Source organism: Xyrauchen texanus, chromosome 4 (genome assembly GCF_025860055.1).
Source record: "Xyrauchen texanus isolate HMW12.3.18 chromosome 4, RBS_HiC_50CHRs, whole genome shotgun sequence".
In the NCBI taxonomy this organism is placed as follows: domain Eukaryota; kingdom Metazoa; phylum Chordata; class Actinopteri; order Cypriniformes; family Catostomidae; genus Xyrauchen; species Xyrauchen texanus.
Window position 1 is genome coordinate 52925755 of NC_068279.1, and position 25187 is coordinate 52950941.

General features: G+C 39.4%; 1 protein-coding gene across 7 annotated transcripts in view; it reads left to right on the forward strand.

Moving 5' to 3' along the window:
• The window catches only part of rgs3a (regulator of G protein signaling 3a), a 146692-nt gene extending 122028 nt beyond the window's left edge, over window positions 1-24664 (forward strand). For 3 of the 7 annotated variants that reach the window (XM_052119083.1, XM_052119101.1, XM_052119092.1), the window contains exons 4-7: window positions 16760-16861; window positions 17891-17952; window positions 19474-19640; window positions 22648-24664. In XM_052119083.1, coding sequence (XP_051975043.1) covers window positions 16760-16861; window positions 17891-17952; window positions 19474-19640; window positions 22648-22848 — 532 coding nt within the window. In that variant the 3' untranslated portion in view covers window positions 22849-24664. Of the gene's footprint in view, window positions 1-4334; window positions 4501-16267; window positions 16598-16759; window positions 16862-17890; window positions 17953-19473; window positions 19641-22647 lie in introns of those variants that run through there. The other 4 variants (XM_052119127.1, XM_052119128.1, XM_052119109.1 and 1 more) reach the window with 3 other exon arrangements.
• The last annotated feature ends 523 nt before the right edge of the window (window positions 24665-25187 follow it).

The window sequence follows — 25187 nt, forward strand, 5'->3', positions numbered from 1 at the left end:
CCAACTGAGTCAAGCGGCTCGAAGGGGGGTCTCTGGAGTCCCGTAAGGACGACCGAGAGATCCCAGGAGGGGAACAGGTTAGGCCGGGAGGGAGCTATCCTCCGGGCACCTTTTAGGAACCTGACGATTAAGTCGTGCTTACCAAGAGACTTTCCGTCTACCGTGTCATGGTGGGCCACGATAGCGGCGACATACACCTTGAGGGTGGAGGGGGACAGCCTCCTCTCCAGCCTCTCCTGAAGAAACACGAGCACTGACCTAACTGCGCACTTCTGCGGGTCTTCGGCTCGGGAAGAACACCAGTCCGCGAACAGACGCCACTTTAGGGCGTAAAGATGCCTGGTAGAGGGGGCTTTGGCTTGGCTGATTGTATCGACGGTAGATGGTAGACCGGCTAGATCTTCTGCATCCCGTCCATGGGCCAGACGTGGAGGTTCCAGAGGTCTGGTGCGGGTGCCAGAGCGTGCCCCATCCCTGAGAAAGAAGGTCCTACCTCAGGGGAATTCGCCAGGGAAGGGCTGTCGTGAGGAGCGTGAGGTCCGAAAACCAAGTCCGGGTAGGCCAATAGGGGGCTACCAGAATGACTTGCTCCTCGTCCTCCCTAACCTTGCATAGCACCTGTGCAAGAAGGCTCACTGGGGGAAATGCGTACTTGCGCAGCCCCGTGGGCCAGCTGTGTGCCAGCGCATCTGCCCCGAGAGGAGCCTCTGTCCGGGCATACCAGAGCGGGCAGTGGGAAGTTTCTTGGGAGGCAAACAGGTCTACCTGAGCCTTGCCGAACCGGTCCCAAATCAGCTGGACCGACTGGGGGTGGAGCCTCCACTCCCCGCCAGGCAAGCTTTGTCTTGACAGCACGTCCGCTATCACATTGAGGTTGCCGGGGATGTGAGTGGCGCGCAGTGACTCCAGTCGCTGCTGACTCCAAAGGAGGAGACGACGGGCGAGCTGTGACATGTGGGGGGAGCGTACTCCGCCTTGGCGGTTTATGTAGGCTACGACCGTGGTGCTGTCTGTCCTGACTAGGACGTGTTTGTTCCGAGTTAACGGGAGAGAAAAACAGCCAGCAGCTCTAGGCAGTTGATGTGCCAGCGCAGCGGGCCTCGGTTCCACCGGCCTGCGGCTGCGCGCCCGTTGCACACGGCGCCCCAACCCAATTTGGAAGCGTCGGCTGTGACCAGAACGCGTCGGGACACCTGCTGCAAGGGTACACCTGCCCTTAGAAAGCAGAGGTCTGTCCAGGGTTTGAAGGTTTAGCGGCAGGCAGAAGTAACTTTTACGTTGTGCATGCCACAGCGCCATGCTCGTCTCGGGACTCGAGTCCGGAGCCAGTGCTGAAGTGGTCTCATATGCATCAACCCCAGCGGCGCGGCCGCTGCGGAGGATGCCATATGCCCCAGGAGCTGTTGGAAACGTTTTAGCGGGACCACGGCGCCTGGCTTGAAGGAAGCGAGGCATTTCAGCACTGACTGAGCACGCTCGTTGGAGAGACGTGCTGTCATTGAGACTGAGTCTAACTCCAGACCGAGAAAAGAGATGCTCTGGACCGGGGAGAGCTTGCTCTTTTCCCGGATGACCTGAAGCCCCAAATGGCTGAGGTGCCTGAGCACCTGGTCTCTGTGTGTGCATAGTAACTCTCGAGAGTGAGCCAGTATGAGCCAGTCGTCGAGGTAATTGAGTATGCGTATGCCGGCTACTCGGAGCGGTGCAAGAGCTGCCTCTGCGACTTTTGTGAAGATGCGAGGGGACAGAGACAGGCCGAAGGGGAGGACTTTGTACTGATACGCCTGGCCGTCGAACGCGAACCGTAGGAAGGGTCGATGTCGAGGGCAAATTGAGACGTGGAAGTACGTGTCCTTCAGGTCTACCGCTGCGAACCAATCTAGATGCCGGATGCCAGATAGAATTTGTTTCTGGGTGAGCATTTCGAACGGGAGTTTGGACAAGGTCCGATTGAAAACTCGCAGGTCCAAGATCGGTCGTAAGCTGCCGCCTTTCTTGGGTACAACAAAGTAAGGGCTGTAGACACCCTTCTTCGTTTCGGTTGGAGGGACAGGCTCTATCGCGTCCTTTAATAGAATGGAGGCGATTTCTTCGCGCAGGGAATGGGCATGTTGGCTGTGTACTGCGGAAAAATGTACGCCCACGAAGGGGGGCGGAGACCTGGCAAACTGAATTGCGTAACCGAGTCGAATGGTCCTGCAGCACGTCAAGAACAGGACTACCCAAGTGCAGATTTTGAAGTGCCCTGGCCCGGTGGACTTGCAGGAGGGGGCCATGGCGTGCAGGGGGGAGCGGTCTGGGACCGTTCTACCACCGAGGGTAGCGAGAGCGAAGGAGCGAGGAAGCTGGGCTTGCCCAGCTCGTCATGCACGTCCGGGAAGGAATCCAGGGGGGGCGCAGCTGTGAGCGGCAGAACCAATTAAGCCCGGGGAAGCATAGCGGACCTTCTTGCGTCAGGCTCAGACTGGGCGGAGACCCAAAGGTGGCGGCCCAGGCGAGTTATCCGCATCCGACACTGCTGTTACGCTCTCCGATGCAGCGGTGATGTCATCATCCAATGCTGGGGAGCTCGAGGGACCGGACGGTAGGCCGTTAAGCGGACCGCACTAATCCCGAGCTCGAGGGAAGCAGGCAAGCGTGCCGGGGAGGCGGGAGGTTTTCGGGGGGATTTACCCGGTGAAAGCATCCCGTTATTCTCCCCAGATCGTTCTCCATCGCCCGCGGCGCCTGCCTCAATCCTGTAGGAAGGAGGCGAGGCGCGGGGGGCGGCTGAGATGGCTCTCTCTCACTACAAGTGAAAGCAGAGATCGCACCGCTGCCGCGGCTATGTTCTCACACTGATAACATAACCCATTGGAGAGAATGCTCATCCCGAGCTCGGACAGAAACAAGCAAGCGTGCCGGGGAGGCGGGGGGTTTCGAGGGGGTTCACCCGGCGAAATGGAGCCCGTCATTGTCCCCAGATCGTTTTCATCGCCCGCGGCGCCTGCCTCAATCCCGTGGGAAGGAGGCGGCGCTGAGGCGGCTGAAGCGGCTTTCTCTCACTACAAGAGAAAGCCTACGACCGCAATGCTGTCATGGCTATGTTCTCGCACTGAAAACATAGACCATTCATAAAAACGCTGCCTGCGTGTGATCGCAACCCAGGAATGCAAGGCAGTTTTTATGACCGTCAGAGGTGGGGAGACATCAACCACATCCAGAAACTACACAGGGGCGGAAATATCGTCTTTAAAAAGACGCGTCCTGAGAAGGACGTTCAACGCCGCTGTGTTTTGCTCTTTAGAGCGAAATTACTCTTAGAATAACGCTTTCGAGTTGTCTGCGCTGTCGAAGCGCCCAGGGGCAAGAATGCACAGCCGTGCACGAAGGAGAAAGCCGCTGTTATGCGCCGTCAGATCCAACAGCATGCAGAGCGTCAGAGGATTAACCAGGAACTTGGTGTGTAACTCGCAGCAGAGTTCAAGCACGACCATCGGCTCCGAAGAAATTTTCTGAATGAACTCCCGTATTTGCACCGCTTAAATACCCGTATGTCCGGGGGCGGGACATGCAAATACTGGTTGCCAACTCTCATTGGCCTTTTTTCATAGTCCAGAGGTGAATATCGGCGCTCAAGAGAGACCCCTAGTGTCGCTTCTCTGACACAACGTGGAGAGAGCGACAGAAGGGGAATAGGAAATTATCCTGAGTTGGAACTTTAACTATCTTTATTTGGCCCGTTTTACCCTCCCAACCATCATTAAAAGCAGTAGTTACTTTAAGACAGCAACAAGAGGAGCCTTCATTATTGACCTGAAAATAACCAATCTCACAGAATTTGGCTCCCCTAGGTTTAAAGTCCCGCAGGACGACTCAATCACCATCTACTTCAAACTAATTAGACAATGTCTGGAATATTCCAGTGTTCTCTTAGTTGCAAGCTCTAAAAATAGGATCTGTCCTTAGAAAGAGTACAAAAAAGAGCACTCAGGATGATAGAAAGACAGACAGACAGACAGACAGACAAGCACACAGACAGACAGACAGACCGACCGACCGACCGACCGACCGGCCGGCCGGCCGGCAGGCAGGCAGGCAGACAGACAGACAGATAGATAGATTGATTGATTGAATCTGGAATATAGTAAGTAACAGGAATATTGCAAGGAATAAACCTTATTGAGTATTAAATGGGAACATTTTCTTTTTAAGGTCAAACCATTTTAGTTGAAACTTTAATTGTGCTATACCACACGTTCTTTGCCGTAATCCAACTGTATGTGGAAGAGGTAGTGCTGTAAAATACAACAGCCTACGGTCGTGCAGATCCCCTGTGATTGGCTCACGTTAGTCCCACCTCCCTGTTTCCCTGTGCTATTTAAAGACATGGAGGCTTTCACTGTAGTTGGAGGAATGTGATTGTTTGACAATACTGTTCTGAGCATACCGCTCTACAAACCCCTCAAACACACACATGTTACACACAATGGTGGATTTCTCTGAGAAGTACTTGGAAAGGTAGGCACCAAATGCTCTGACAAGTGTTCTCCTCTGCTGCTCTGAGAGTTCTCAGATTAATGAGAAGTGAAATAGAGAGATATAAAAATAGACAGCACGAGTTTGGAAATGAGGGGGTAAAAGTTGAGGGTGCCTGGAGTTCAGATCTCCTGTGTTTTGTCCGTGACAGGTAGTTTGAGAAAGCTCCACGTGAGAATTTGATGTTTTAGATTTTCCTTCTTGCGGATTTTTGATGTTTGATTTGCTTTGGAGTTTTGGAGGTCCTGCTTTGTACTGTTGTTGTTGAAGCTCTTGTTTTGTCTAATTAGTGATGGTTTAAATATGGCAGTATTCTTGTGTGTTATGTTTCCATACATGATGCCCCCCCACACACACACACACACAAAAAAGGAAAATCTATTTTGCATATAAAATGAAGCCTGTTTTTAAGGACAATTGAGTTCCATTGTTTTTTCACAAATTTCCATTACTGCAATGCAAAAAAAGTCGATACATCATGGTAGTATTTGTTGTACTGACTGCGTGTCATGCTGATTTAGATAAAGAAAAAAAAAAGAAACAAGAATCTAATTTAAATCATCTTTAAAAATAAAAACAATTTAAGAAATTTTTTTAATTACATTATGGTAATTTGTTTTGTTTTTTGTGCCTTTTTTTGTTTAGTTATCACACACACACACACACACACACACAAACACACTCATATATATGATTTTGAAGTAAAATGTGACCTGGAAATTCACTCAACTGCTTTGTAAGTTGAAGAAGTTCCAGAGCCTTTGAAGCATTTTAAATTGACATTCCAATAGATGATGACATGCTCTGAATTCTGAGATTCTTAGATTTTTGTTGTGAAGTTCATGAAAATTAATCGAGTCCCTCTTAATGTATTGTCACGAGAGGGTGACATTCAAAGAGATGACCAGACATTTACCCACTACTTAACAGGAGTACACAGACTATCGCAAACACACGGAATGACAGATTACCTAAACAAAAACAATATAAAGCAACATTAACATTGTGCATTGCGAAATCAAAGTTCTGGTTCAGAAATCCAGTGCTTCAGAAACTGGACTACTTTTAAGATGAGAGTCTGTACCGAACCACGTCTGTTTTAAATTGAAGTACCACAGCATGTTACAACATTAGCAGTCATGTTCTAAATGTCTTTCCCACCACAAGTGTCCTGGTTTCTCAACCCAGAATAGCACTGAACTCTATAATGGGCTGTAATATGAGCCGGGCAAAGAGGGAATTGGCAAAGCCTGGAGATAATTGTGGCTTGCGACCATCTCTTCTCCTCCTCTATCTCTGGCTTTCCCGCAGGGCTCGCCTGGGGAAAATGTCTGTTGACGGGCTCAGAGGAGCTGGATCAGAGCTTCCTAATTTGATAATTTCCAGCAAGGGCGCATCCTTCCTGTCAAGAGATTATAGGCCTGTTCCATTAGGAGGTGCAGAACAGCTGTTTCTACTCGATAAGTAGCAGAATGTTTTTCTCTCAATGTGGGGTCATGAAAGGGCTCTGAAATGTGATGGATGTTTCACTGCTGCCCCACTCAAACGAGATTTGCTGCAAGAAATGTTTTTCATGACAGAGCCACTGGAGTTCCCAAAAGTGTTTATGGACATAGCAACCAGAGCCTCATATGTATGCACTGTTGAAGTGTTTTATTTTATTTTTATAATTTGCACAGATGAATCTCACCAGGAACGTATATAAAGAAAGTGAATAGAGTATGTTTTGATTTAACTTGACTTCAAAGAATAACTGACTCGTATGCACATTTTTCCCACACAGGTTATTTGCATTTAGCAGATATTGAAGCGCACAACTCATACTCTGTAACATATTTTCACTGGCATGTCTTTTTCGCATGCTGAAGGGGAAGCTGACTGATGCCACATAGCTGTGAAGCTAGCTGTGTAGCAGAGCAATGTGGAATCTCAACATTGTGGCTCTGAGGGCCAGAGGGAATGCTTTTCCCGTGCCACGTGCGTGCGTGCATGCACACACACACACACACACACACACACACACGCTCACTGAACTCCTGATGTGGGATCAATTTTGCTTAGTAAAATAATATTTCACCCATTAATTAAAATGTATTCATCATTTACTCATTTACCTCATGGAATGACAAACATATTTTATTTTGTGGAACACAAATAGATGTTATGCAGAATGTCCAAGCTGCTGATTTTCATACAGCACAGTGGATGGTGATTTATGCTGCCAAACTCCTAAAGAGACAAAAAAAGTGCCATAAAGTATCATAAAAGTAGTTCATACGACTATGAATGAGGACTAGCTTTGTGTGAGGAACAGACAGAAATTCAAACCATTATTCATTGATAATCCTCCCATCCACCGGAGCTCCCAAATCTCATTCCTCTACACAACATTGTAACTTTATTTCTTGCATGACACAAGACCAATGCAACAAGATCATTATGGGGCAAGTAAAAAAAAAAAAAAAAAAAATGACATTTGAGAGCTACACCAGAGGGGAATATTTTAAGTGAATAACAACTTTAATTTTGATCTGATCCTCACACAAATCTATCATGTGTCTTGGAATTTTAAATCACGGTCTAATTTGCTTGTATGGAAAGCAGATGCTTGAACATTCTACTTAATGTTAAGATCTTTTCTGTTTAATAGAAAAATAAAAAATGCATACAGGTGATTAAATTATGCCAGATTTGTTTTTGTGTGTGTGTGAGCTTTTCCTTTAAGGCAGACTGTTCATAATAGAGCTCTGATATCTAAAAACTAACCATAGATTTCTAGAATGTGGAACAAGATTGATAGATCCACTTAATTTGTCTTTTGAAAAGAAATTGAGTTTTGAAAAATGCACCTAGTTTAAACAAGCTTTTAAGTGTTTTTCTTTCACCCCATCATGTGCACATTATATATTGGTGGATACAATCACCTGACCCTATAATGTATTAATCTATAATATATTCAAGTAGGTGGATCATATCTATCTGAAATATCCACTAGATGGAGGCATTGGATTTAACGTCAGTCCATTCACAACCCTCTGTATTTTAGGTGATTGAAACATCTGCATAAGGACAAAATCGGCCTTGTTTTAATTCTGCATTACTTGTAGAACTGTTTTGAGATCAGTTTCTTTCGACTGAAAACCAAAAAGCAACGCAGCTGATTAGATCGTTGTGAAACCAGACCAGATCCATAAACTGTTTTATTACACTCCCAAATATTTTCCAGGGCCAATAAATGATGAGAATCTTTCCTATTTTGTGTCGATGCAGCACCTTCCTTCCCTGCCCCTCTTGATTTAAAACATCATGCATACCTCAGTGCCCACATGACAGGGACTTCCCAATACCATAGTAGGATAAAAATCAAGCCTAAAACGAATTAGTTGTCTCTTATTGTTAATAAATAGAATATTAGGCTTTCTGCCTCATTATATGATTGGAATCCACATGAGATCATTAAAATACACTGCTATCAACTAAATTATGATTGGAAGTAAAATATATGCACAGGATAATGTTTATTTTATAATGTTTCATATTTTGTATTTAGGCGCTAATGCTAACGGATAATGCTATTTGCGACTAGAATCACAAGACATGATCTTGGAAAGTTAGTTTTATAGTTATCATCCTCAAATTTGAAACAGAACAATATCAGACTTTTGGGTTTTCTCCAGTATGATTCTATGCATCAACAAGGTCAGTGTCATTATTTAATAAAAATAATAAATTATATATATATATATATATATATATATATATATATATATATATATATATATATATATATATATATATATATATATATTAGCGATAGCTGATCATGCACTTTACAATAAATGCCTTTCTGAAGAAGAAAAAATCTAAAATCATTACTATAATTAATTTTTTCTTTTTAACAACAAACTTCCAAGCGTCTCCTTTCAAAAGAGACCACAATTATGCCTGTAATAGAATGTGGCGATGAACTACAGCCATTGTATCTTAAGTGTGTCCTTTTTGGCTTGTGCTCAAAACAAGTCAACACATTAACTGTTGTCCAGATTTCCACTTGGAAGTTACAAATAAAGCAGTCTGAGCAATTCCTATTGGACATAATTTATTCCTTGAAAATTGGATATTTTTGTTCCAAGAGAGCTTTAGTATTAAACATTTCTATGATGCATTTATTTCCTCTATCAGTTTTTTGGGGTGTCACTTTCTTTCTCAAGACGGAATCCATGCAAAATACTCATAACACATAAATACACATTCCACATTTTCTGCACTGTTTCAAATCTCAGTCATGTATATGTTGATAGATGAGTTTATCTAACACACAGACAAGTCTTTGGCAGATGTCAGAGAGCTAAATATAAACCAGATTTGAGCATGTCATATAAAAGTATAAATTGCTTAAACTTGCACACAGAATGAGTACTAGTTGAAATATATACACAGAATTAGTACTAGTTGTAATATATACAAACAATTTTAAGGATGAACACAATATTGAATTCTCATTAAAGCTGTAGTACAGAATTGAGTGAGGTGTGTGTGTGTGTGTGTGTGTGTGTGGGTGGTTACGAGGAAATCTTTTAAGATTACAAACTAGTAATTACAAGGGTATTATGGTATAAATGTGATTATGAGGACATTGCTAGTGTCCCCATAATTCAAATAGCTTAAAAGAAAGTGTTTTGTGAGGGTTAGGGGTAGGTTTAGGGTAGCTGCCTTTTGAAGCGCCTAAATATTTCAACATGGCACCTGAAAATAATGCAGACAAGACAAATTTGGTTGAGTGAATCATCTCCAGGGCTGGCACTACCATCAGCTAGCTAGCTAGCTTGCTAACTAACAGAAACAAAGATAGCATGGAGTCTGTGAGCTAATCTATTCGAGCTAAACTATGTCTATTGTCCAAACCTTAAGTCGTGTGCACACTGTACTATTTATAATAGTCCTTTACGATTGTTGCTTGTCAGACTGTACAATATGAACACATTGACATCACCATGGTGCACTGTGCGATGTTATGTCAGACTGCATGCTACACATCGTAGCCGACTGTGGTCCCAATCGTTCCAATCAGTGAACTTAACTCAAGTTACGGAAGTGTTGTGGAATAGAAGCAAAACTTCTAACTTCTAAATTTGCCCACCACGGAGGAGCATTTTTTTCTGTCTCTGAAAGTCAGGACATCAGCATCTCCATTGCTCCAAATCCACTCCATCACGAGCATAGGCTAACATTACAAGAAAGATGGATTTTGTCAAATAGGCCTATAATAAGAGGTTGCCTACAGTAATAATGAGCTACCACAAGCAAATATTCAGTGTGGAAATAAAAAGACTTTAGATTATTAACCTATCGACCACGCAAAATTAAAAAATTCATAAAGGCTGATAATATATCACGCTTGCAAATACCCAATGGATGATGCAAAAACATGACATAGATTTCTATAAATGTATCCAATTGTATTTGCTGATTTGAATTAAAATGTCCCAAAAAGTACTTTATTTATACCAGTATAAATTGTTCAATCGTTCAATTTTATTTATTTATAAATAGTAAATGAGTGGTGTGAATCTTAACTAAAGAAGTTTACAGACGTTTAAAGTAAATTTATTAAAAGTAAAATAGTATTTAAATTACGTTGTAAAGAAAATGCATTATAAATGTAAAGAAAAAAACGAGAAAATGCAATCATTTATTTATTTTCGCATTGTAAGCTAAATCTAAATTTCATATTGCTGACGTATTACACTTTTCTCCAAGTATTTTCTGCTTATTTATTTATTAAAACTTTTGATATGAAATGAAAAGAAGAAAAAACATTGAAAGTTCTTGAGTAGAGTGATAACTGGGCACAAATGTTGCTATGGTGGAAACGCGGACAGGTTTCTTTCCAAGTGAATTGAGGTGCGAGAGAGGAGCAGAATATCTCATCTGGTCGTCGTAATAGCAGTCACATTATACGGCTACGATGCAAAATATCAGAAACTGCCCAAATTTCGTCAGAGGCTGAAGATCATCGCAAAGGCTATTAATCGGCCGTCTGTGAACATGTCACACTGAACGTTGTAAGATTTTGCCCTGCGATGAGAGAAATCCTTTAGGATTCCCAAAATGTGTCTCAGACTGCAGAATCATTGCCAAAATCATACAGTGTGCACCCACCTTTAGTTATAGCAGAAATAGAATAGAAATATAGTCTGAAAACATGCACCTTGAAAAACAGAACACAACTGCAAAATGTTGTATAACTAATTGTTGCAATTTAATTAATGGCAACTCACAAACACCCATCTTGACAGGTAGCTGGCTAACATTAATTTATTACCAGTGGTCGACTTTAGCTGCATTTCTCCTCCTCTTCTGTTTTCTGTTTTCTGCTTCTGACTTGTATGTGTACTTCATGGTGATGAAAAACCCTCTGAGCGCACGTCTAGCTAAAACTCTCTCCTTGCAGTTACATTCTCCCTCTCCTATAACTGAGCCATAACAGCTGCCTAAGTCTTACTCACAGCTTTTAGTATATTAAAATAATAATGATAAAAATAATTATATATATATATATATATATATATATATATATATATATATATATATATATATATATATATATATTCAATTCAATTCAAAGTAGCTTTATTGGTATGAGTGTAAACAATACAATATTGCCAAAGCAGAGGCTGTATAAAGACAGAACTAAATTTATAGTCTATAACTAAATTTAGTCAAACAATTTAACAAATGTAAAAATAAAGAACACAAATAAATAAAAAACAAGATCAGAACTGGTGAAGACCACAGTGTTTAAATAGCTGAAGAGAACTGACTTTTACTTACACATAGATGAATATACACACATAAACTGAGGGTCACTGTGGTGAACATTGGGGTGACACACGGGGTTAAAACACATAACACAGATTCACCCGCTGTCTCAAGCTGTGACACGTTAAAACGTATCTTGCAGCCAGTGCTGCTGTGTGTCCCTCTCCAAGTATTATATTCATTTTTTCTTGTTCTGTCCTGGTTATACATTTGTCTATGCTGTTTGTTAATTTATCTGTATAAATGTCCCTTGTATCTTTACATTTTGGGCAGTAAAGGAGAAAGAGCACCTCTGTCTCGACCTCACCTGTCATACAGTGAGCACACACCCTTTCTTCTCTGGGTAACCATGTTTTTCTGTGTCTGCCTCTCTTGATGGTGAGACTGTGCTTACTGAGCCTGTACTTGCTCAGGATCTGTCTCTGCTTTGTATCTCTGACAGTCAGGAGATACTCTTCCAATTCATACTTTGATTTTAGAGTCCGATAGAATTGTAATTTGCTTTGTGTTTTAGTTTCTTGATCCCAATGTTCCAGATTTGAGATTGTTTGATGATCGGATTTATTCTGATGTTTGGTTGTAAAGCAGTGCTGGTCTGAGGCTGGTAACTGTTAGTAGTGTTAACCGGGTTAGTGAGTCTCAGAACCAGCTGACTGACGGGACTTTTTTCAGGGTTCAGTTCTTGGGTTTGTAGCACTTTATAATGAAGCGATTCTGTGGGACTTGATTTTAAATGCATCCAAAAATTTAGAGATCTTTTTTGTATGTTAATAATCAATGGGAATCATCCTAATTCTGCCCTGCATGCATTATTGGGTGTTTTCCTTTGTAATTTCAATATTAATTTGCAGAATGATATATATATATATATATATATATATATATATATATATATATATATATATATATATATATATATATATAAAATAGAATAGAATAGAATATATATATAAACACATTAAAAAAACAACCTTGCTTTGTGGGGCCCCCTGTTGGCTTGGTTATACTGCTTATAGCTAGAAACAACGGTTAGAACATGCACTCTTACAATCTAGTGATGGCAGAAACGAAGCTTTCTGAAACTTAGAAAATTGAAACTATTGCTTTTAGAAAATTGAGAAGCACCCGAAACACTGCACGCTGAGGACATCTGCTGCTCACAGGCGTGTAAATGCAATGGGAAGACTCGAATCAATAGCAGCCAGCTTCAATGACACAATGCATTGAAATAATATTAATTTAATACATTTGTCATATATATTTTCATGGTAATATACAATATCCTGGAATAAAAAGATTAGAATATTTGTGGAATATGTAGTTTATATATAAATTGGCCTTTTTTTTAATTTATGTTTCAAAATGATGTAAAATACCAAACAATACTTTTTTTTGTTTAGTTTTTAGTTTTTACTGTAAAACCAAACTTTGTTTTCTGTATATATATATATATATATATATATATATATATATATATATATATATATATATATATATATATATATATATATATATTTTATATTGCTTATACAGATTGCACAATAAACATTTAAAACCATAACGTTAATAATCTACTAATATAATAATAATAATAATAAAAAAAGATAATTTTAAGTTGTTATGTGACCACACTATGCACCAAAAAAATCTGCACGATTAAATCATGTTCTGTGGTTGAAATTCCAAATTTACTTTTTTGTAAAACAAATAAATCTCTTTTTATTTAAAGCAAAAAATATCAATGTCTCTCTCAAATTTCATTCTTAGTTTTTATTTCTTAATTTTTTGCTTTTTTCCAGGTGGGAACATGACTCGAGTTAGAGCTTGCATTAAATAATCATTCAGGGTTTCACTGCGGTATCAATGCCCCCCAGCATCCAAACACAAATCATTTCGAAACAGTATGACAAAACAAAGCCTCATCTGCTAAAATTATGTTATTTGGCCAGTTTGATACGTGCTTCGAAGCATTGGTTCACAACAAATGATCTGTAAAAATGTCAAAGCTTCATGAAGCGTCCATCACTATTACGATCATCTTTAATTTATTACAAAATAAACACTATAATGTCAACATTATCATAAAGTCTAACAAATACTATATAAGCAGTAATTCATCAACAGTAGATCAGCAATCGCTGTCTTAATTGTCTGGTAATCTGGTAAACTGGTATTATATAAAAAAACATTTCTGTTTCATCCTTTTCTCTAGGAACACTGGCAGTCAAATTCAACATGAACATTAAAATGAACTTGAATGATAAATTAATATTTATAAAAACTAATCAGCATACATTCATGGGGATCCACCTTGTACTTATAGTGGCTTGTAGATGTAATTTTATATTGTCCACTCTGTTTAAAAGGGCAATGGAAAGAGATACAACAACATGTGCATTTCTGTGACTGGGGTAAACGAATCAAGAAAACTGCTGCACACACACACTTAGGGTACCTTGAAACTGCAGCAATGTTATAAAATACTCAGAAGTCATGAATATTAGTAAACATGTTACCGTGACTTCACAGGAAAACAAACCCTATTAAACTTTGCGATCGGCAAACACAATATCAATATCAGTCAATATCCGATTAATTAAAGCATGACAACCAATATAAGCTTCAACAACCCAACCAGAAAACATCCAAGCATTATATATAGTATATACCGTATACAACAGCAAGTACAAATCATTATTGAACGTTTACTGTAGTGAATCCGGGTAAGGCAAAGACAGGGTTTAAACATAATTTCTTTTTATATAGACTCCCTCAATGACAAGAATAATTTAATAATAATTCCTTACATTTATATAGCGCTTTTCTAGGCACTCAAAGCGCTTTACATAGCATAGGGAGGATGCGACGGCTAGCCGTAGTGCGCTAGAACGCCCACACACCAGCTATTGGTGGGGAGGAGAAAGTAGAGTGATGTAGCCAATTCAGGGATGGAGATCAATACGAGGCCATGATAGATAGGGGCCAATGAGTTTTGTTGATTGTAACCAAATAAATCTTATGTAGTGTAGCGTTTTGTTTTGCTTAAATTATTGCATATCATAGTCATGTGGCACAACAAACTCCACGCAGACTCAGTGATTGTTTTTAGGTTACCTCTAGTGGTTGCTGTTGTACTGTAGAACCAAGGTGTTCTCCTGCACCAGAAATGGAGGAATAATAATGAAACATACAAAAAATCTGTTGGCAACTATTAGTGTAGATTTTTGCAGACAACCATTTTTGCAGCAACTATTGATGCCAATATATTGCAGAGCTGGAATACTCGATTCTGATTGGTGAATGGCACCATCTAGTGGTCTGATATTTGTCTGTAACAACCGCACATCTACTTATCAGACAGCTCATCCGGGTATTTGCGAGCCATCTTTCCAACTTCTCAGATCACTGTAAACTAATAAAATAATTTCAATGCAAATCAAAGTTTCCTGTCCATCTATTTCTTTATTTGTCAAGTAGTCTTGTAATAGACTGAATATTGACGAGTCAGATGGCCATTTTCACAGATTAAACACCAACAGAACTCTGACACAAACAGGAGGTGGATTTTAGCTGTTCAGCGACCCCCCCACATAATTATAACGCAAATCAATACAAAATGTCCATGTATTTTATTTACCATGGACAAAATGTCCATGTATTGATTTACCAACAATTCGGCAAAACTATTTACAATTTAAGTGCATTTCAAACGTGGTCATGCCTTGTCTTATGGATTACACATCACATCAGATGAATATTTCATAATACTATTGTCCATCTTTCTAAGCAAATTAGAGGCTCTGACACAGATTGTCTCAGCTTTGAAAAAAGAGGGTATACAGATGTTTTAAATAAAACAACTTCACAAATTAATCTTAAATTGTCTGAACTGATATGACTATTTTGGTTCAATGCTTTTCGCAGCTTTTGATGTAATTTTAGCTGGAAAGAGAACAGCCTGGTGATGTGTTTCGGCCCATTGAGTCACCATTTTGTCAGATGTGACAAAGCTGTTACAGCTGTGAGCAGCTCCAGGCTACAGTACAACATTACACGTCATAAATAGTAACAGATTTCCTGTTGGGGCTCATCTGCGCTTTCCGATACCCTTCCCAGAGGGCTAAAAATGTGGTCTATTATACTACAAAAGCAGGCCTTGAATATTTCTGCACTTTATTGCCAAAGCACTACTGTTGCTGAGCTGGACTGAAAGTCACAGTGTACAGTTTGGAAGCAAATTGATGTCTAACCAAAGAGTATCAATGAAAATTTTCTAAAATGATTTAAATCAGTGTGAAATGTTTTGTAGTTGAAAAACAAAACAAAAAAAATCAAGTCATAGTTATTGTGTTTTCAAGAGTATAGCTTGGCAAGCATAAACAAACTCACCTTAAGCCCTACCATTAACTAATGAACTAGCTATATTGTTTATTATGATTATTATAAAAAAATGATCATTAGTAAACCTTTTAATCAAATCATATAAGCCAATTGAGACTTGTGTTACAGCTATTTTACTCCTGTTTAGAGCTTACTACTCTGCTTCGCAAACAGGCCTTACAAAAACACTGTGGCAAAAATCACTGTAGCGCAAGGCTTCTCCTTGGTTATTGCTTTATTAAGCACTCCAATCAAATCTATACCAACTGACCCGCAAATGGCCTTTATGAGAGGGGGTGGGGCTATGAATGAATTTATTTAGAAAAGGTGGACTGGGAATGCCAAAATTGGGATCCAGCCTCTTTTTATGGTGCTGTCATGAGACTACGGTACATGAGGCCAAAAGGAGCTGATGAGGGCAGAGGAGCTTCAGAGCCACAGTGGAAATCAGTGGGTGGAAATGGGTGTCATGCAAGGTCTGATCCTATGGAAGAGGCACGTGAGGTCAGGCAAAGTGAGGACAGGCATCTGGAGATTTCACTCTGAAACTGAGCTCTGTGCGGTTCTCACGAGACTTGGATCCAGGGGTGAACGGTCAGATTTTTGGAAGCTGGAAACTTGGAGATGCATCTGTTCTCGACAGCGGTCCCCGGGGCACCGCAGCCATGAGTTACCCCCCCGGTGATATCTAAAGAGAGTAGTGATGGTGGAGAGTGGCACATCCCTCCCTTTACTCAAACATTCGCTCGCTCAGACACAGGACCGGTGAGGAGGAAGAGGAGTGGGGAAGAGAGAGACACAGAAAGAGTTTTTCAAAACGGATCAGCCGGGAACTTTAAACGCTGCATCTTTGATAACTGCTGATTAAGGAGAACATGTAAACAGACTTTGGATTTCTGGTTTGACCATGCGGACATTGCATTTATGGGGATGTGTTGTCCATGACTGTGTTTAATTTGTTTTGCTGTGATCTGCAGGACTAAAACTTCCTTCACTTAGTTTCTTCACCTTGTGTATTTGTTTTTGTCTGCGTGTGTAGGGCCAAAGACATGAAGAACCGGCTCGCTTTCCTGAGGAGGAGGAATGAGTCTCCAGGAAGCACCCCATGCGGCAAACTTGACAAATCCATGAGGTCGATCAAGTAAGCGTGTGTTAGTGTTTGTGTGTGTGTGTGTGGGGTGTTCGCCTGCTTCCTGGGTTGTGATCCAGCTGGTGGCTCCCTGCTCATGTTGAAAGAGACAGAGCTGACTGAGAAAGGACAGAAAATGTAAATGGACAGAATGGACATGATTTTAACAACATGAGAGCATAAATATTATTATATATTAACTCATGGTAGCCCTGTAATAGCTCATATGAAGTAAAGTGGTGACCGGAAACGTTAATGCATTTTAACCCTATAATGCATGAATTGCCAATAATTATTAATATAATCATACCTGATCTTTTTATTCCAAATGGATGTATTCTGAGATAATCACACTATCCACTGCAATAAAGATAAGGTTGTTTATACTCAAGAGGTACTATGTGCATCAACACGTTCGTCAGCGACTTTAAATTTGTTTTGCTTGGCACACATGTATTTGAACCTGGCAGTCATATACAATGATGGGTAAAAATATGCATTGTCTTTTATATAGAAATGCACATAAAAATTACAAGTAAGTTGAAATAATCGTGTGTCATTTTAAAGCCATGAAAGTGCACAAAATAAAGATCATAAATGTTTATATTCTGTTGACTATATTAAAGTTTCCCAATAGGTTCTGAGTTATGAACACTTCATGTCATTTAATGCTTGTACAGAAGTTCTCTCTTATTAGGCAAGTGTTAAAGTGTGTTAAAGCAGCCGACTGTACATGTTACGTTTAGAGTGAAATAAAGGCAAGAATGGATTCTTTTTAGAGCAGCTGTGGGCGGATCCTTACAGTGACATGCCATCCTATTGGTGTAGTCATTCCCCCCACCCCCACCTTCTGGGAGTATAAAAGTAGCCTTCCAACAGAGAGCTAGTCAGACGCTCATACACACTGACTGATGCTCACATATTCTGCACGACTGCTCTCTCTCACTCTTACACACATACCTGGACCATTCGGATGGGTCACACAATGAGAAACCTGACAGAGATGGGCTTGCTTAAAAACCGCTCTGCTTTTATTTGCAGGCCCACGCCAGAAGAAGCCATGAAGTGGGCTGAATCTTTAGATAAGCTGCTCAGCCACAAATGTAAGACATATTCTATTCTATCATTCAAATATTATTCTATATTTCATATGTATTTATGAACATTATCAACTTGTTTGGATTTGATTTGATCTTTATCCTTTATATTTCAAGAATGTAATGACACCGTTTTATTGGTCGAGTCCTTTGGTTTGTTGGAACCCACATGGAATGCTGCTGCATTGTTGCATTGTGTTAGGCACGCATGCTTTCTCTTGACTTCCTTCCGTTAGTCAGTGCTGCTCTGAATGAGTGAATGAATGGTCAGTTGAAGGCAGTCACAGGCTTTCACAGTAGTTAATCCCTGATGAATTGAGCCCTGTATCAATATGAAACTGAGAAATCCAGAGATTAAAGTGCACTGACAGATGCTCTTGTTAATATTCTATATATGACCAGTGGCCACCATCATGCCTGTTAAATTTTCAGTCTCATTCACTCGTTTGTGATGTTGAAAGGCAATGCTGAGTACTTGTGACGCAATAAGGGCATGTACCGTGCTGAGATTTAGGGCAGGCGACATCTTCTTCCGCAGGAATTGTTTCCCTCATATTAAAGGCTGAGAGCGTCTAGAGTTTGTTATCAGCAGAGTCTTATGGGAACGGAAAGGTGCTTTCGTGTGGAGGGACGGGACCGCACTTCCTTCTATTTGAATACTGGGTGCCTTTTCATTGAGTCATAACAAATTAAATCTAAAAATAAAAAACCTTTGCAGTGCTATTGTAGTAAGGAAGCCACTGTTACTGTAAGCACACACTGCAAAAACAATTTTTAAAAAAAAATCATATTCAATGATAAAATTCACCTGATAAACACAACTAAGATAATTTTGAAGAATGTATGTTGAATATAAATGTATTTTCTTGTGGCACTGGAAATGTGTGTGTGTGTGTGTGTGTGTGTGTGTGTGTGTGTGTGTATGTAGTATATATATATATATATATATATATATATATATATATGACTAATATCCAAAGTATATTCTATGAAAACAGTGTTTCTTATCAGGTGAATTTATCTAGTTTTGTAAATTATTATAATTTATTTTGTTTTTGTTTTTTACTGGAAATCTAGACTGATTTTTTGCAGTGTATACAAAAAAATGACTTCATTGATGTTTCAGATTACATAAAGATGTAAAGACTTAAAATCAATACAAATGTTAACACTTCTGCAGTTCTTACATTAATTTGCTTGGCACTTCGTGGGGACCTGACACATAAAGAATGGGAGGGTTAGCCTTTCCGGTTAAATCATGGCATAAGTAGGCACATAAAATAAGAAATACTGATTAAATAATTACGAAAATGAGCCCAGGGCACGAAAGCGGAAGTCTTGCAGGAGTGGAAATGTAATTAAATCACTGGTCAGAGTTGTGTTCTCAAGTTAATGTGGTAGCGGTGACTCAGAGTTCAGTGCTCGCCTCTGCCTCTTCTGTGGAGGCAGCTGTTGCCATGGTTCTCTCTGTTTATCCAATAACATCTCCCCTTTTTCTGCCTCTTTATTTTCTCAACGCTTCATCAGATGGACTGGCGGCGTTCAGAGCTTTCTTACGCACAGAGTTCAGTGAAGAGAATCTGGAATTCTGGTTGGCCTGTGAGGATTACAAGAAGATTAAATCACAGTCCAAGATGGTATCGAAAGCTAAGAAAATATTTTCGGAATACATCGCCATACAGTCCTGTAAGGAGGTGAGCATGAACTCTCGTATTTACTACAACTATGCTGATTGCAGAAAGAGGTACTGAAACACTACTGAAATCGTAATCCTACAGGTTAACTTATCCTCTCTACATTAGTGTCTATCCGGGTGGTTGATTACCACTAGCAGAGTATAATGAGAAATAAAAGTCAACATTTCTTGTGGATGGAGACAATACTAAAAAAATACGAGACACTTCTTTTTTTAAATATTCCAAAAATCAAAAGGCCGTAACCATGTCTTGAACATTGTGGGGTCCAAACCATTTTGCTGGCTATCAAAAATAAAATACACAAAATTATTTACTGCCCTCAAGTTGTCCCTCATTGTTTTTTCCCCCAGTAGAATCTTAACATAATATTTTCTTCAGGAATCCTAATGTTGCTCTTTTCCACACAAAAACTCATTCAGTTCATATTGACCACTGCTGTCAAGGCCCAAAGAGGGAAAAAATCTATATAAAAATATCATAAAAGTAGTCCATACAACACAAAGCTGTTGTGTGGCCCCAGAAAGCTTGGAATATAATGCACTTGTCATGTGGACTACTGTTATGATGTCTTTATACTGAGCCTTTAATAGTGCTTTATAGTATTTGTTCTTTATGAAGCTTGACAGCTCCTGCTTAAAATAAACTGTTATTCTTTGGAATAGAGCTGCTTAAAATATGTATTTATATGTTCCATGAAAACCCCCAGCGTTTGGGTTTTGAACAACATAAGTGTGAGTAAATGAGTGAGTAAAAGTACATTTTCCATTTTAGGGTGAACTACTCCTTTAACTGGTGGCTCATTTTTTTGAGCACAAACCTGATAAGGACATACTCAAAACGTTTAAAAGTAGCCTCTTAGGAGATGCAGTACAAAATTCAGAATTAATTAAAAATTAATTAAATCTTAAATTGATTGAAATTTAAGACCTAAAAATATTTGCATTAAGAATATTTGACACTGTCCTTGCCAAAACCTAAAAGCACAAGAGAAGTCACAGGTCTTACCATGTTCTAGTTCTAATCTGAGGGTGAAAACACTCTATGTTATGTTTTTTATAGATAACGTTTTGTAGACAAGGTCAAGAGAATTTTCTAAAAAGCTAATTCAAAAGCCTTTCCAGATTACCACATTCATTGAATTCCTTTACAATGTACACATTTGTACGCTCTTTGTCTTAATCCCGATTCACTGCAAACTGCTTTGCTAATGTTTTCACATTCACATTATGAATGACATACAAATCACTCACTGTACGTGCCATGTTTTAAATTCAAAATGGAACATTTTGCCAAATGGTGAATAGCTTGCACCCTTGGAAATGAATGTCAGTCGGTACAACATTTCAATCATAAAACAGTGGTCAAATATTTCACATCTCACTTGACCCTAACTCTCTTAACCTGAACTGCTTGCTGATGCACAGCGCTGGAATAATCCACAGATTCACATTTAGCATCTTGAATTTGAGTCCCACCTTCATCGATTTGATTGATTGATCTCAAATGCCATTGACGAGCGGTGTTAGACTACTGAGCATGGTAAAAATGAAACTTTTTTTTTTTAAATGATTATGTTATTCCAGCAACAACTTAATGACAATTAGACAGAATGGACAGCAGAACAGCAACAAGGTTACTAATTATTGGGGGGGCAATCTGGCCATATCTGATTATTGTGGGGTACTTGTCTCAATGTATATTGTGGTTATGGCCCTGCCGAAAATACTCTGTCAATGTAGTCAGAAGGCAGGCATTTCATTGTTTCATGTTTAAAAGAGGCACGTGTGATGAATGTGAAAAGCTTGTCGAAGATTCCCAAAAAAGAGATTGAGAAAGCTGAGGATGATATGAGGTCATGCCTGACAAATGGATTCCAACACTCACCGGATAGATTGAGTGCATGTTTTTATTTTCAAACTTGGAGAGCACATTGGAAATTCAAAATGAGAAGAGCAGCAGGAACGAGCTGCACTTTCCAGAAGTCAAAACCAAGTTCTCGTACAGCCTGATTTGTATCGCGTAGCCAGACTTTTGCATCTTATTCTGGCCAAGAACTTTTCTTTTTATATATTTGGAATAGTAAAATGTACCCAACATATACGTAAGTTATGTATATATTTTATATATAATATTTTATACTGATTAGACTTTCATATAACAGCAATTTTTGATTGTAAAAGTTACTTACAACATTCAAGACAGATTAGCATGTGATTGTCAGGGTTCTTGGAGTTTGCTGGAAAATCTCTAATTAACTAAAAAAACTGAAACGTGTAATGTTAGATAAATACCGGCAAAACTATGTGCATATTAACTGTGTGCATATTAAATAACCTCTAGCAATGGTTTAATTAGTTCTAAGAAAAATAATATTTCATTGTAAGTAATTTAGAAGTACCAACAATCATAAATCAAAGAAGAATAGTTTAGAATCTTCTGACGTGGAAAATCTGGTTTGGATTATTTATGAAAACTGGGACAGATAATGGACAATATTTCTAGTATTGTAGTTTTGATGAAACAGGGGGGCCCCCATATTATATTATTTTTGCCTTATGGGGGTTCCTTAACTCTTATGGGGGTCCAGGACTTAACTCTTCCTTAACTCTTATGGAGGGGTTACTTGACACTAAAACAAAACTGAATATCTTTCAAAGGTTTGAAGCCACTAACTTATCAAACTTTGGCAAAATAATTAATTAGTTCTTCTTCAAAAGCACTCATTGTATTAAATGTTGACTTGGCTAACGTGACTATGTATCCAAGGCGGACTGTTATGTGCCCTCACTTAAGGAAGTTACGTAAAACTAGCAAATCGAATTGGAACTAGTTATTTCAGCCAGCTCTTGCCATTTTGTTTATTATGTATCAGACATTTGGTAAATGGACTGTGGATTTGAGGCTGAGACTAAGCTGTCTGTAACCTAGACCTGGAAATAATTAGTAAAAAAAGTTATAATGGATTTGCAGGTAATGACTTATTCTATTTCTGTCTGTCCTACAGGTGAACTTGGATTCCTACACCAGGGAACACACTAAAGAGAACTTGCAGAATATCAGTCGCTCTTCTTTTGACCTGGCCCAGAGGAGGATATATGGTCTGATGGAGAAGGACTCATACCCTCGATTCCTGCGCTCAGAACTATACATGGAAATAGTGAACCAAAAGAAGCCCAGCACCACATCGACATCTTCCTCCTCATAAGATGACACAGAAACAGACAGTTACAAATTAGGGAGGCTTCTTTCACTTAGTGTTACATTTTCATCAGGCATTTTATCCATCAATGCAAGGAGAAAGACTGGGACTGAAGAAATGCACAAGGCTGTTTACAAATGAAGCAGACAGGAAAAGAGGGTGTCACCCAAACTTATGGTGCTGGACGAGTGGGGTACCACCATGCTGAGCAATGCTGGTTATTCTCATTTGCATTCACTTTATTTCATTTGTTTTCCTAGCATACTGGAGAAAATAGAGGAGTTTATTGTCTCCTTTAATACAAAGACTATCGGCTACTGGATTGCCTCTTCCTCTGATACCCAACTAAGTACTGTTGGTAGCACCGGCTTCCTGAATTTCTGTGTGTCTCCATTTCACAGTGACTTTCCTGAACATTTAAAAAAATGTCTTGTCCAGCAGCGATGTCTGGACAGTGAGAAACATAAATCTCATCCCATCTCTCTACGATCATGCACTTGTTTGCTCAGTAATGTTCCTGTGAACCCATCATCCATGTAGGTCTACCCCTTGGCTAGTGAAGGGGTTCAAATCCTTGCATAAAGCTTCATAAAAAAAGAAAAATTCATAAATATATGTTGAAATATTCTAGAGTCTCTAAAGACCACACAAAACATGCTTTACTGTGTTCTGTATAGCCAATAAGCAATTCAATGTAGCTCCACATAAGGAATGGATGAGACCGTATTCTCAGGACATAATGCAATTCAGCTATATAGCTTTTAGGCTTGATTAATCTTCATTTTTTGCTTGTTTTCTACACATACAATGTTGTTTATCTGGACTTAGTTCAATCGTGCACTCCATTAATAGGGCACGAGGTCAGATAGGATCTTCCCCTATATTTGTTAATAAGATAGACAACCTTCTTTAAATATATATAAATGTACCTATTTATTTAGAAGTCCCACTGGTTGCTTTGTTTACTGCACTCTGCTGAAATTACCCCTTTCCCCTTCAATCCAGGTCCTTAGCTGTCCTGATGTAAGTGCAATATGTTTTATATTTTTTTGTTGTTGCTGTTTTGCTTATCTATTGAATAAGTTAACATTTTTTCTAGAAAAACAACTGATTAAATTCTGTATTACTTTTATTGTAGAAGTCGCTTGAGTTACAGTTAATGTAAGAATGTCCTTAGCTAACGTACACAAATTATTATGTTATGTGTTTCCCTGGCAGCAGGCAGCCAGGTTAATGGATGTATATATGATTCTTAAGAAAATATTATGGGGAAAAAAAAGATAAAAACAGGCAAGGTTTTGTGGGTGTACCATGATATGTGGCTGTACCTACAGTATGTAAATATGTGAACCTTAAAGCTATTAAATGGCATGTGTTGTTATAAATAGGGGCGGAGAGGGTAAGGTCCTCTGCCTTGGACATACACTGCTTGTAAGAAGTTTTATGAAATTTATTTTATCATTTTCACTGTTTACAAATCAAATGCATCTCTTTAGATAACAAGCGCTAAAAGAAGAGATTTAAAAAAGCCAGTGTCACTGCAAAAGTCAAATAAAAACTCGCTGGTAAAATTATACAATATTGCCCTTTTGTGTGTGTCTGTGTGTGTTTGTAGTCGGCGGGTTGAAAATAATCGCCACAGGATACGAAAATATTTTGGGGGTTTTTATATCTGTTGGCTGTTTATTAAAAAAGAAAACAAAAAACAGCTGTCAATGGGGCCTGTTTAATATAAAAAAGGAAAAAAATATGGTAATGAAATATGGTGGAGGCTAATGTGAAAAGAAAATACATGCTTCAGCATACATCACCTTAATACATTCTTATTATCCCGGTTTTACACACACCAGCTCCAAATCTAACATCACAACAACAGCATATATGTGAAACATAGCTACATTTATGTTACCCACCTATTGAGAATAAAAAGAGCAACTTCTGCATCCATCTTCAAGTTTTTTACCTCTCTGAGTTTTCACTTTGTCTGTTTCTCAGCCATTTGTCCTCCTTTGAATTTAGAAGTTCCCATCAGCCACATTTGCTGTCACTCTTCTAATTAATTTCCCTCTTGCTCTGCCCCTACCCCCCATCCTGTGCACCTGCAAGAACCACCCCCTGTTGCTGACTGGCTGAAGTAGTGTTGTTTGGATCGTCTGTTCCACTTTGTTTTTGTCCTATTTTCAAAGCCAGGACTGTGTACATATACTAGATTTTTTTCAGCCCACCCACAGAACGGACAGCTGGCAGACTGTGAGGAGATATTTGCAGAATATTACAAAAAGTGAATTGGATTAGAATTACTGTGTGCACCTTTAATTGGAAAACACTCCAGCCTGTAAATCATT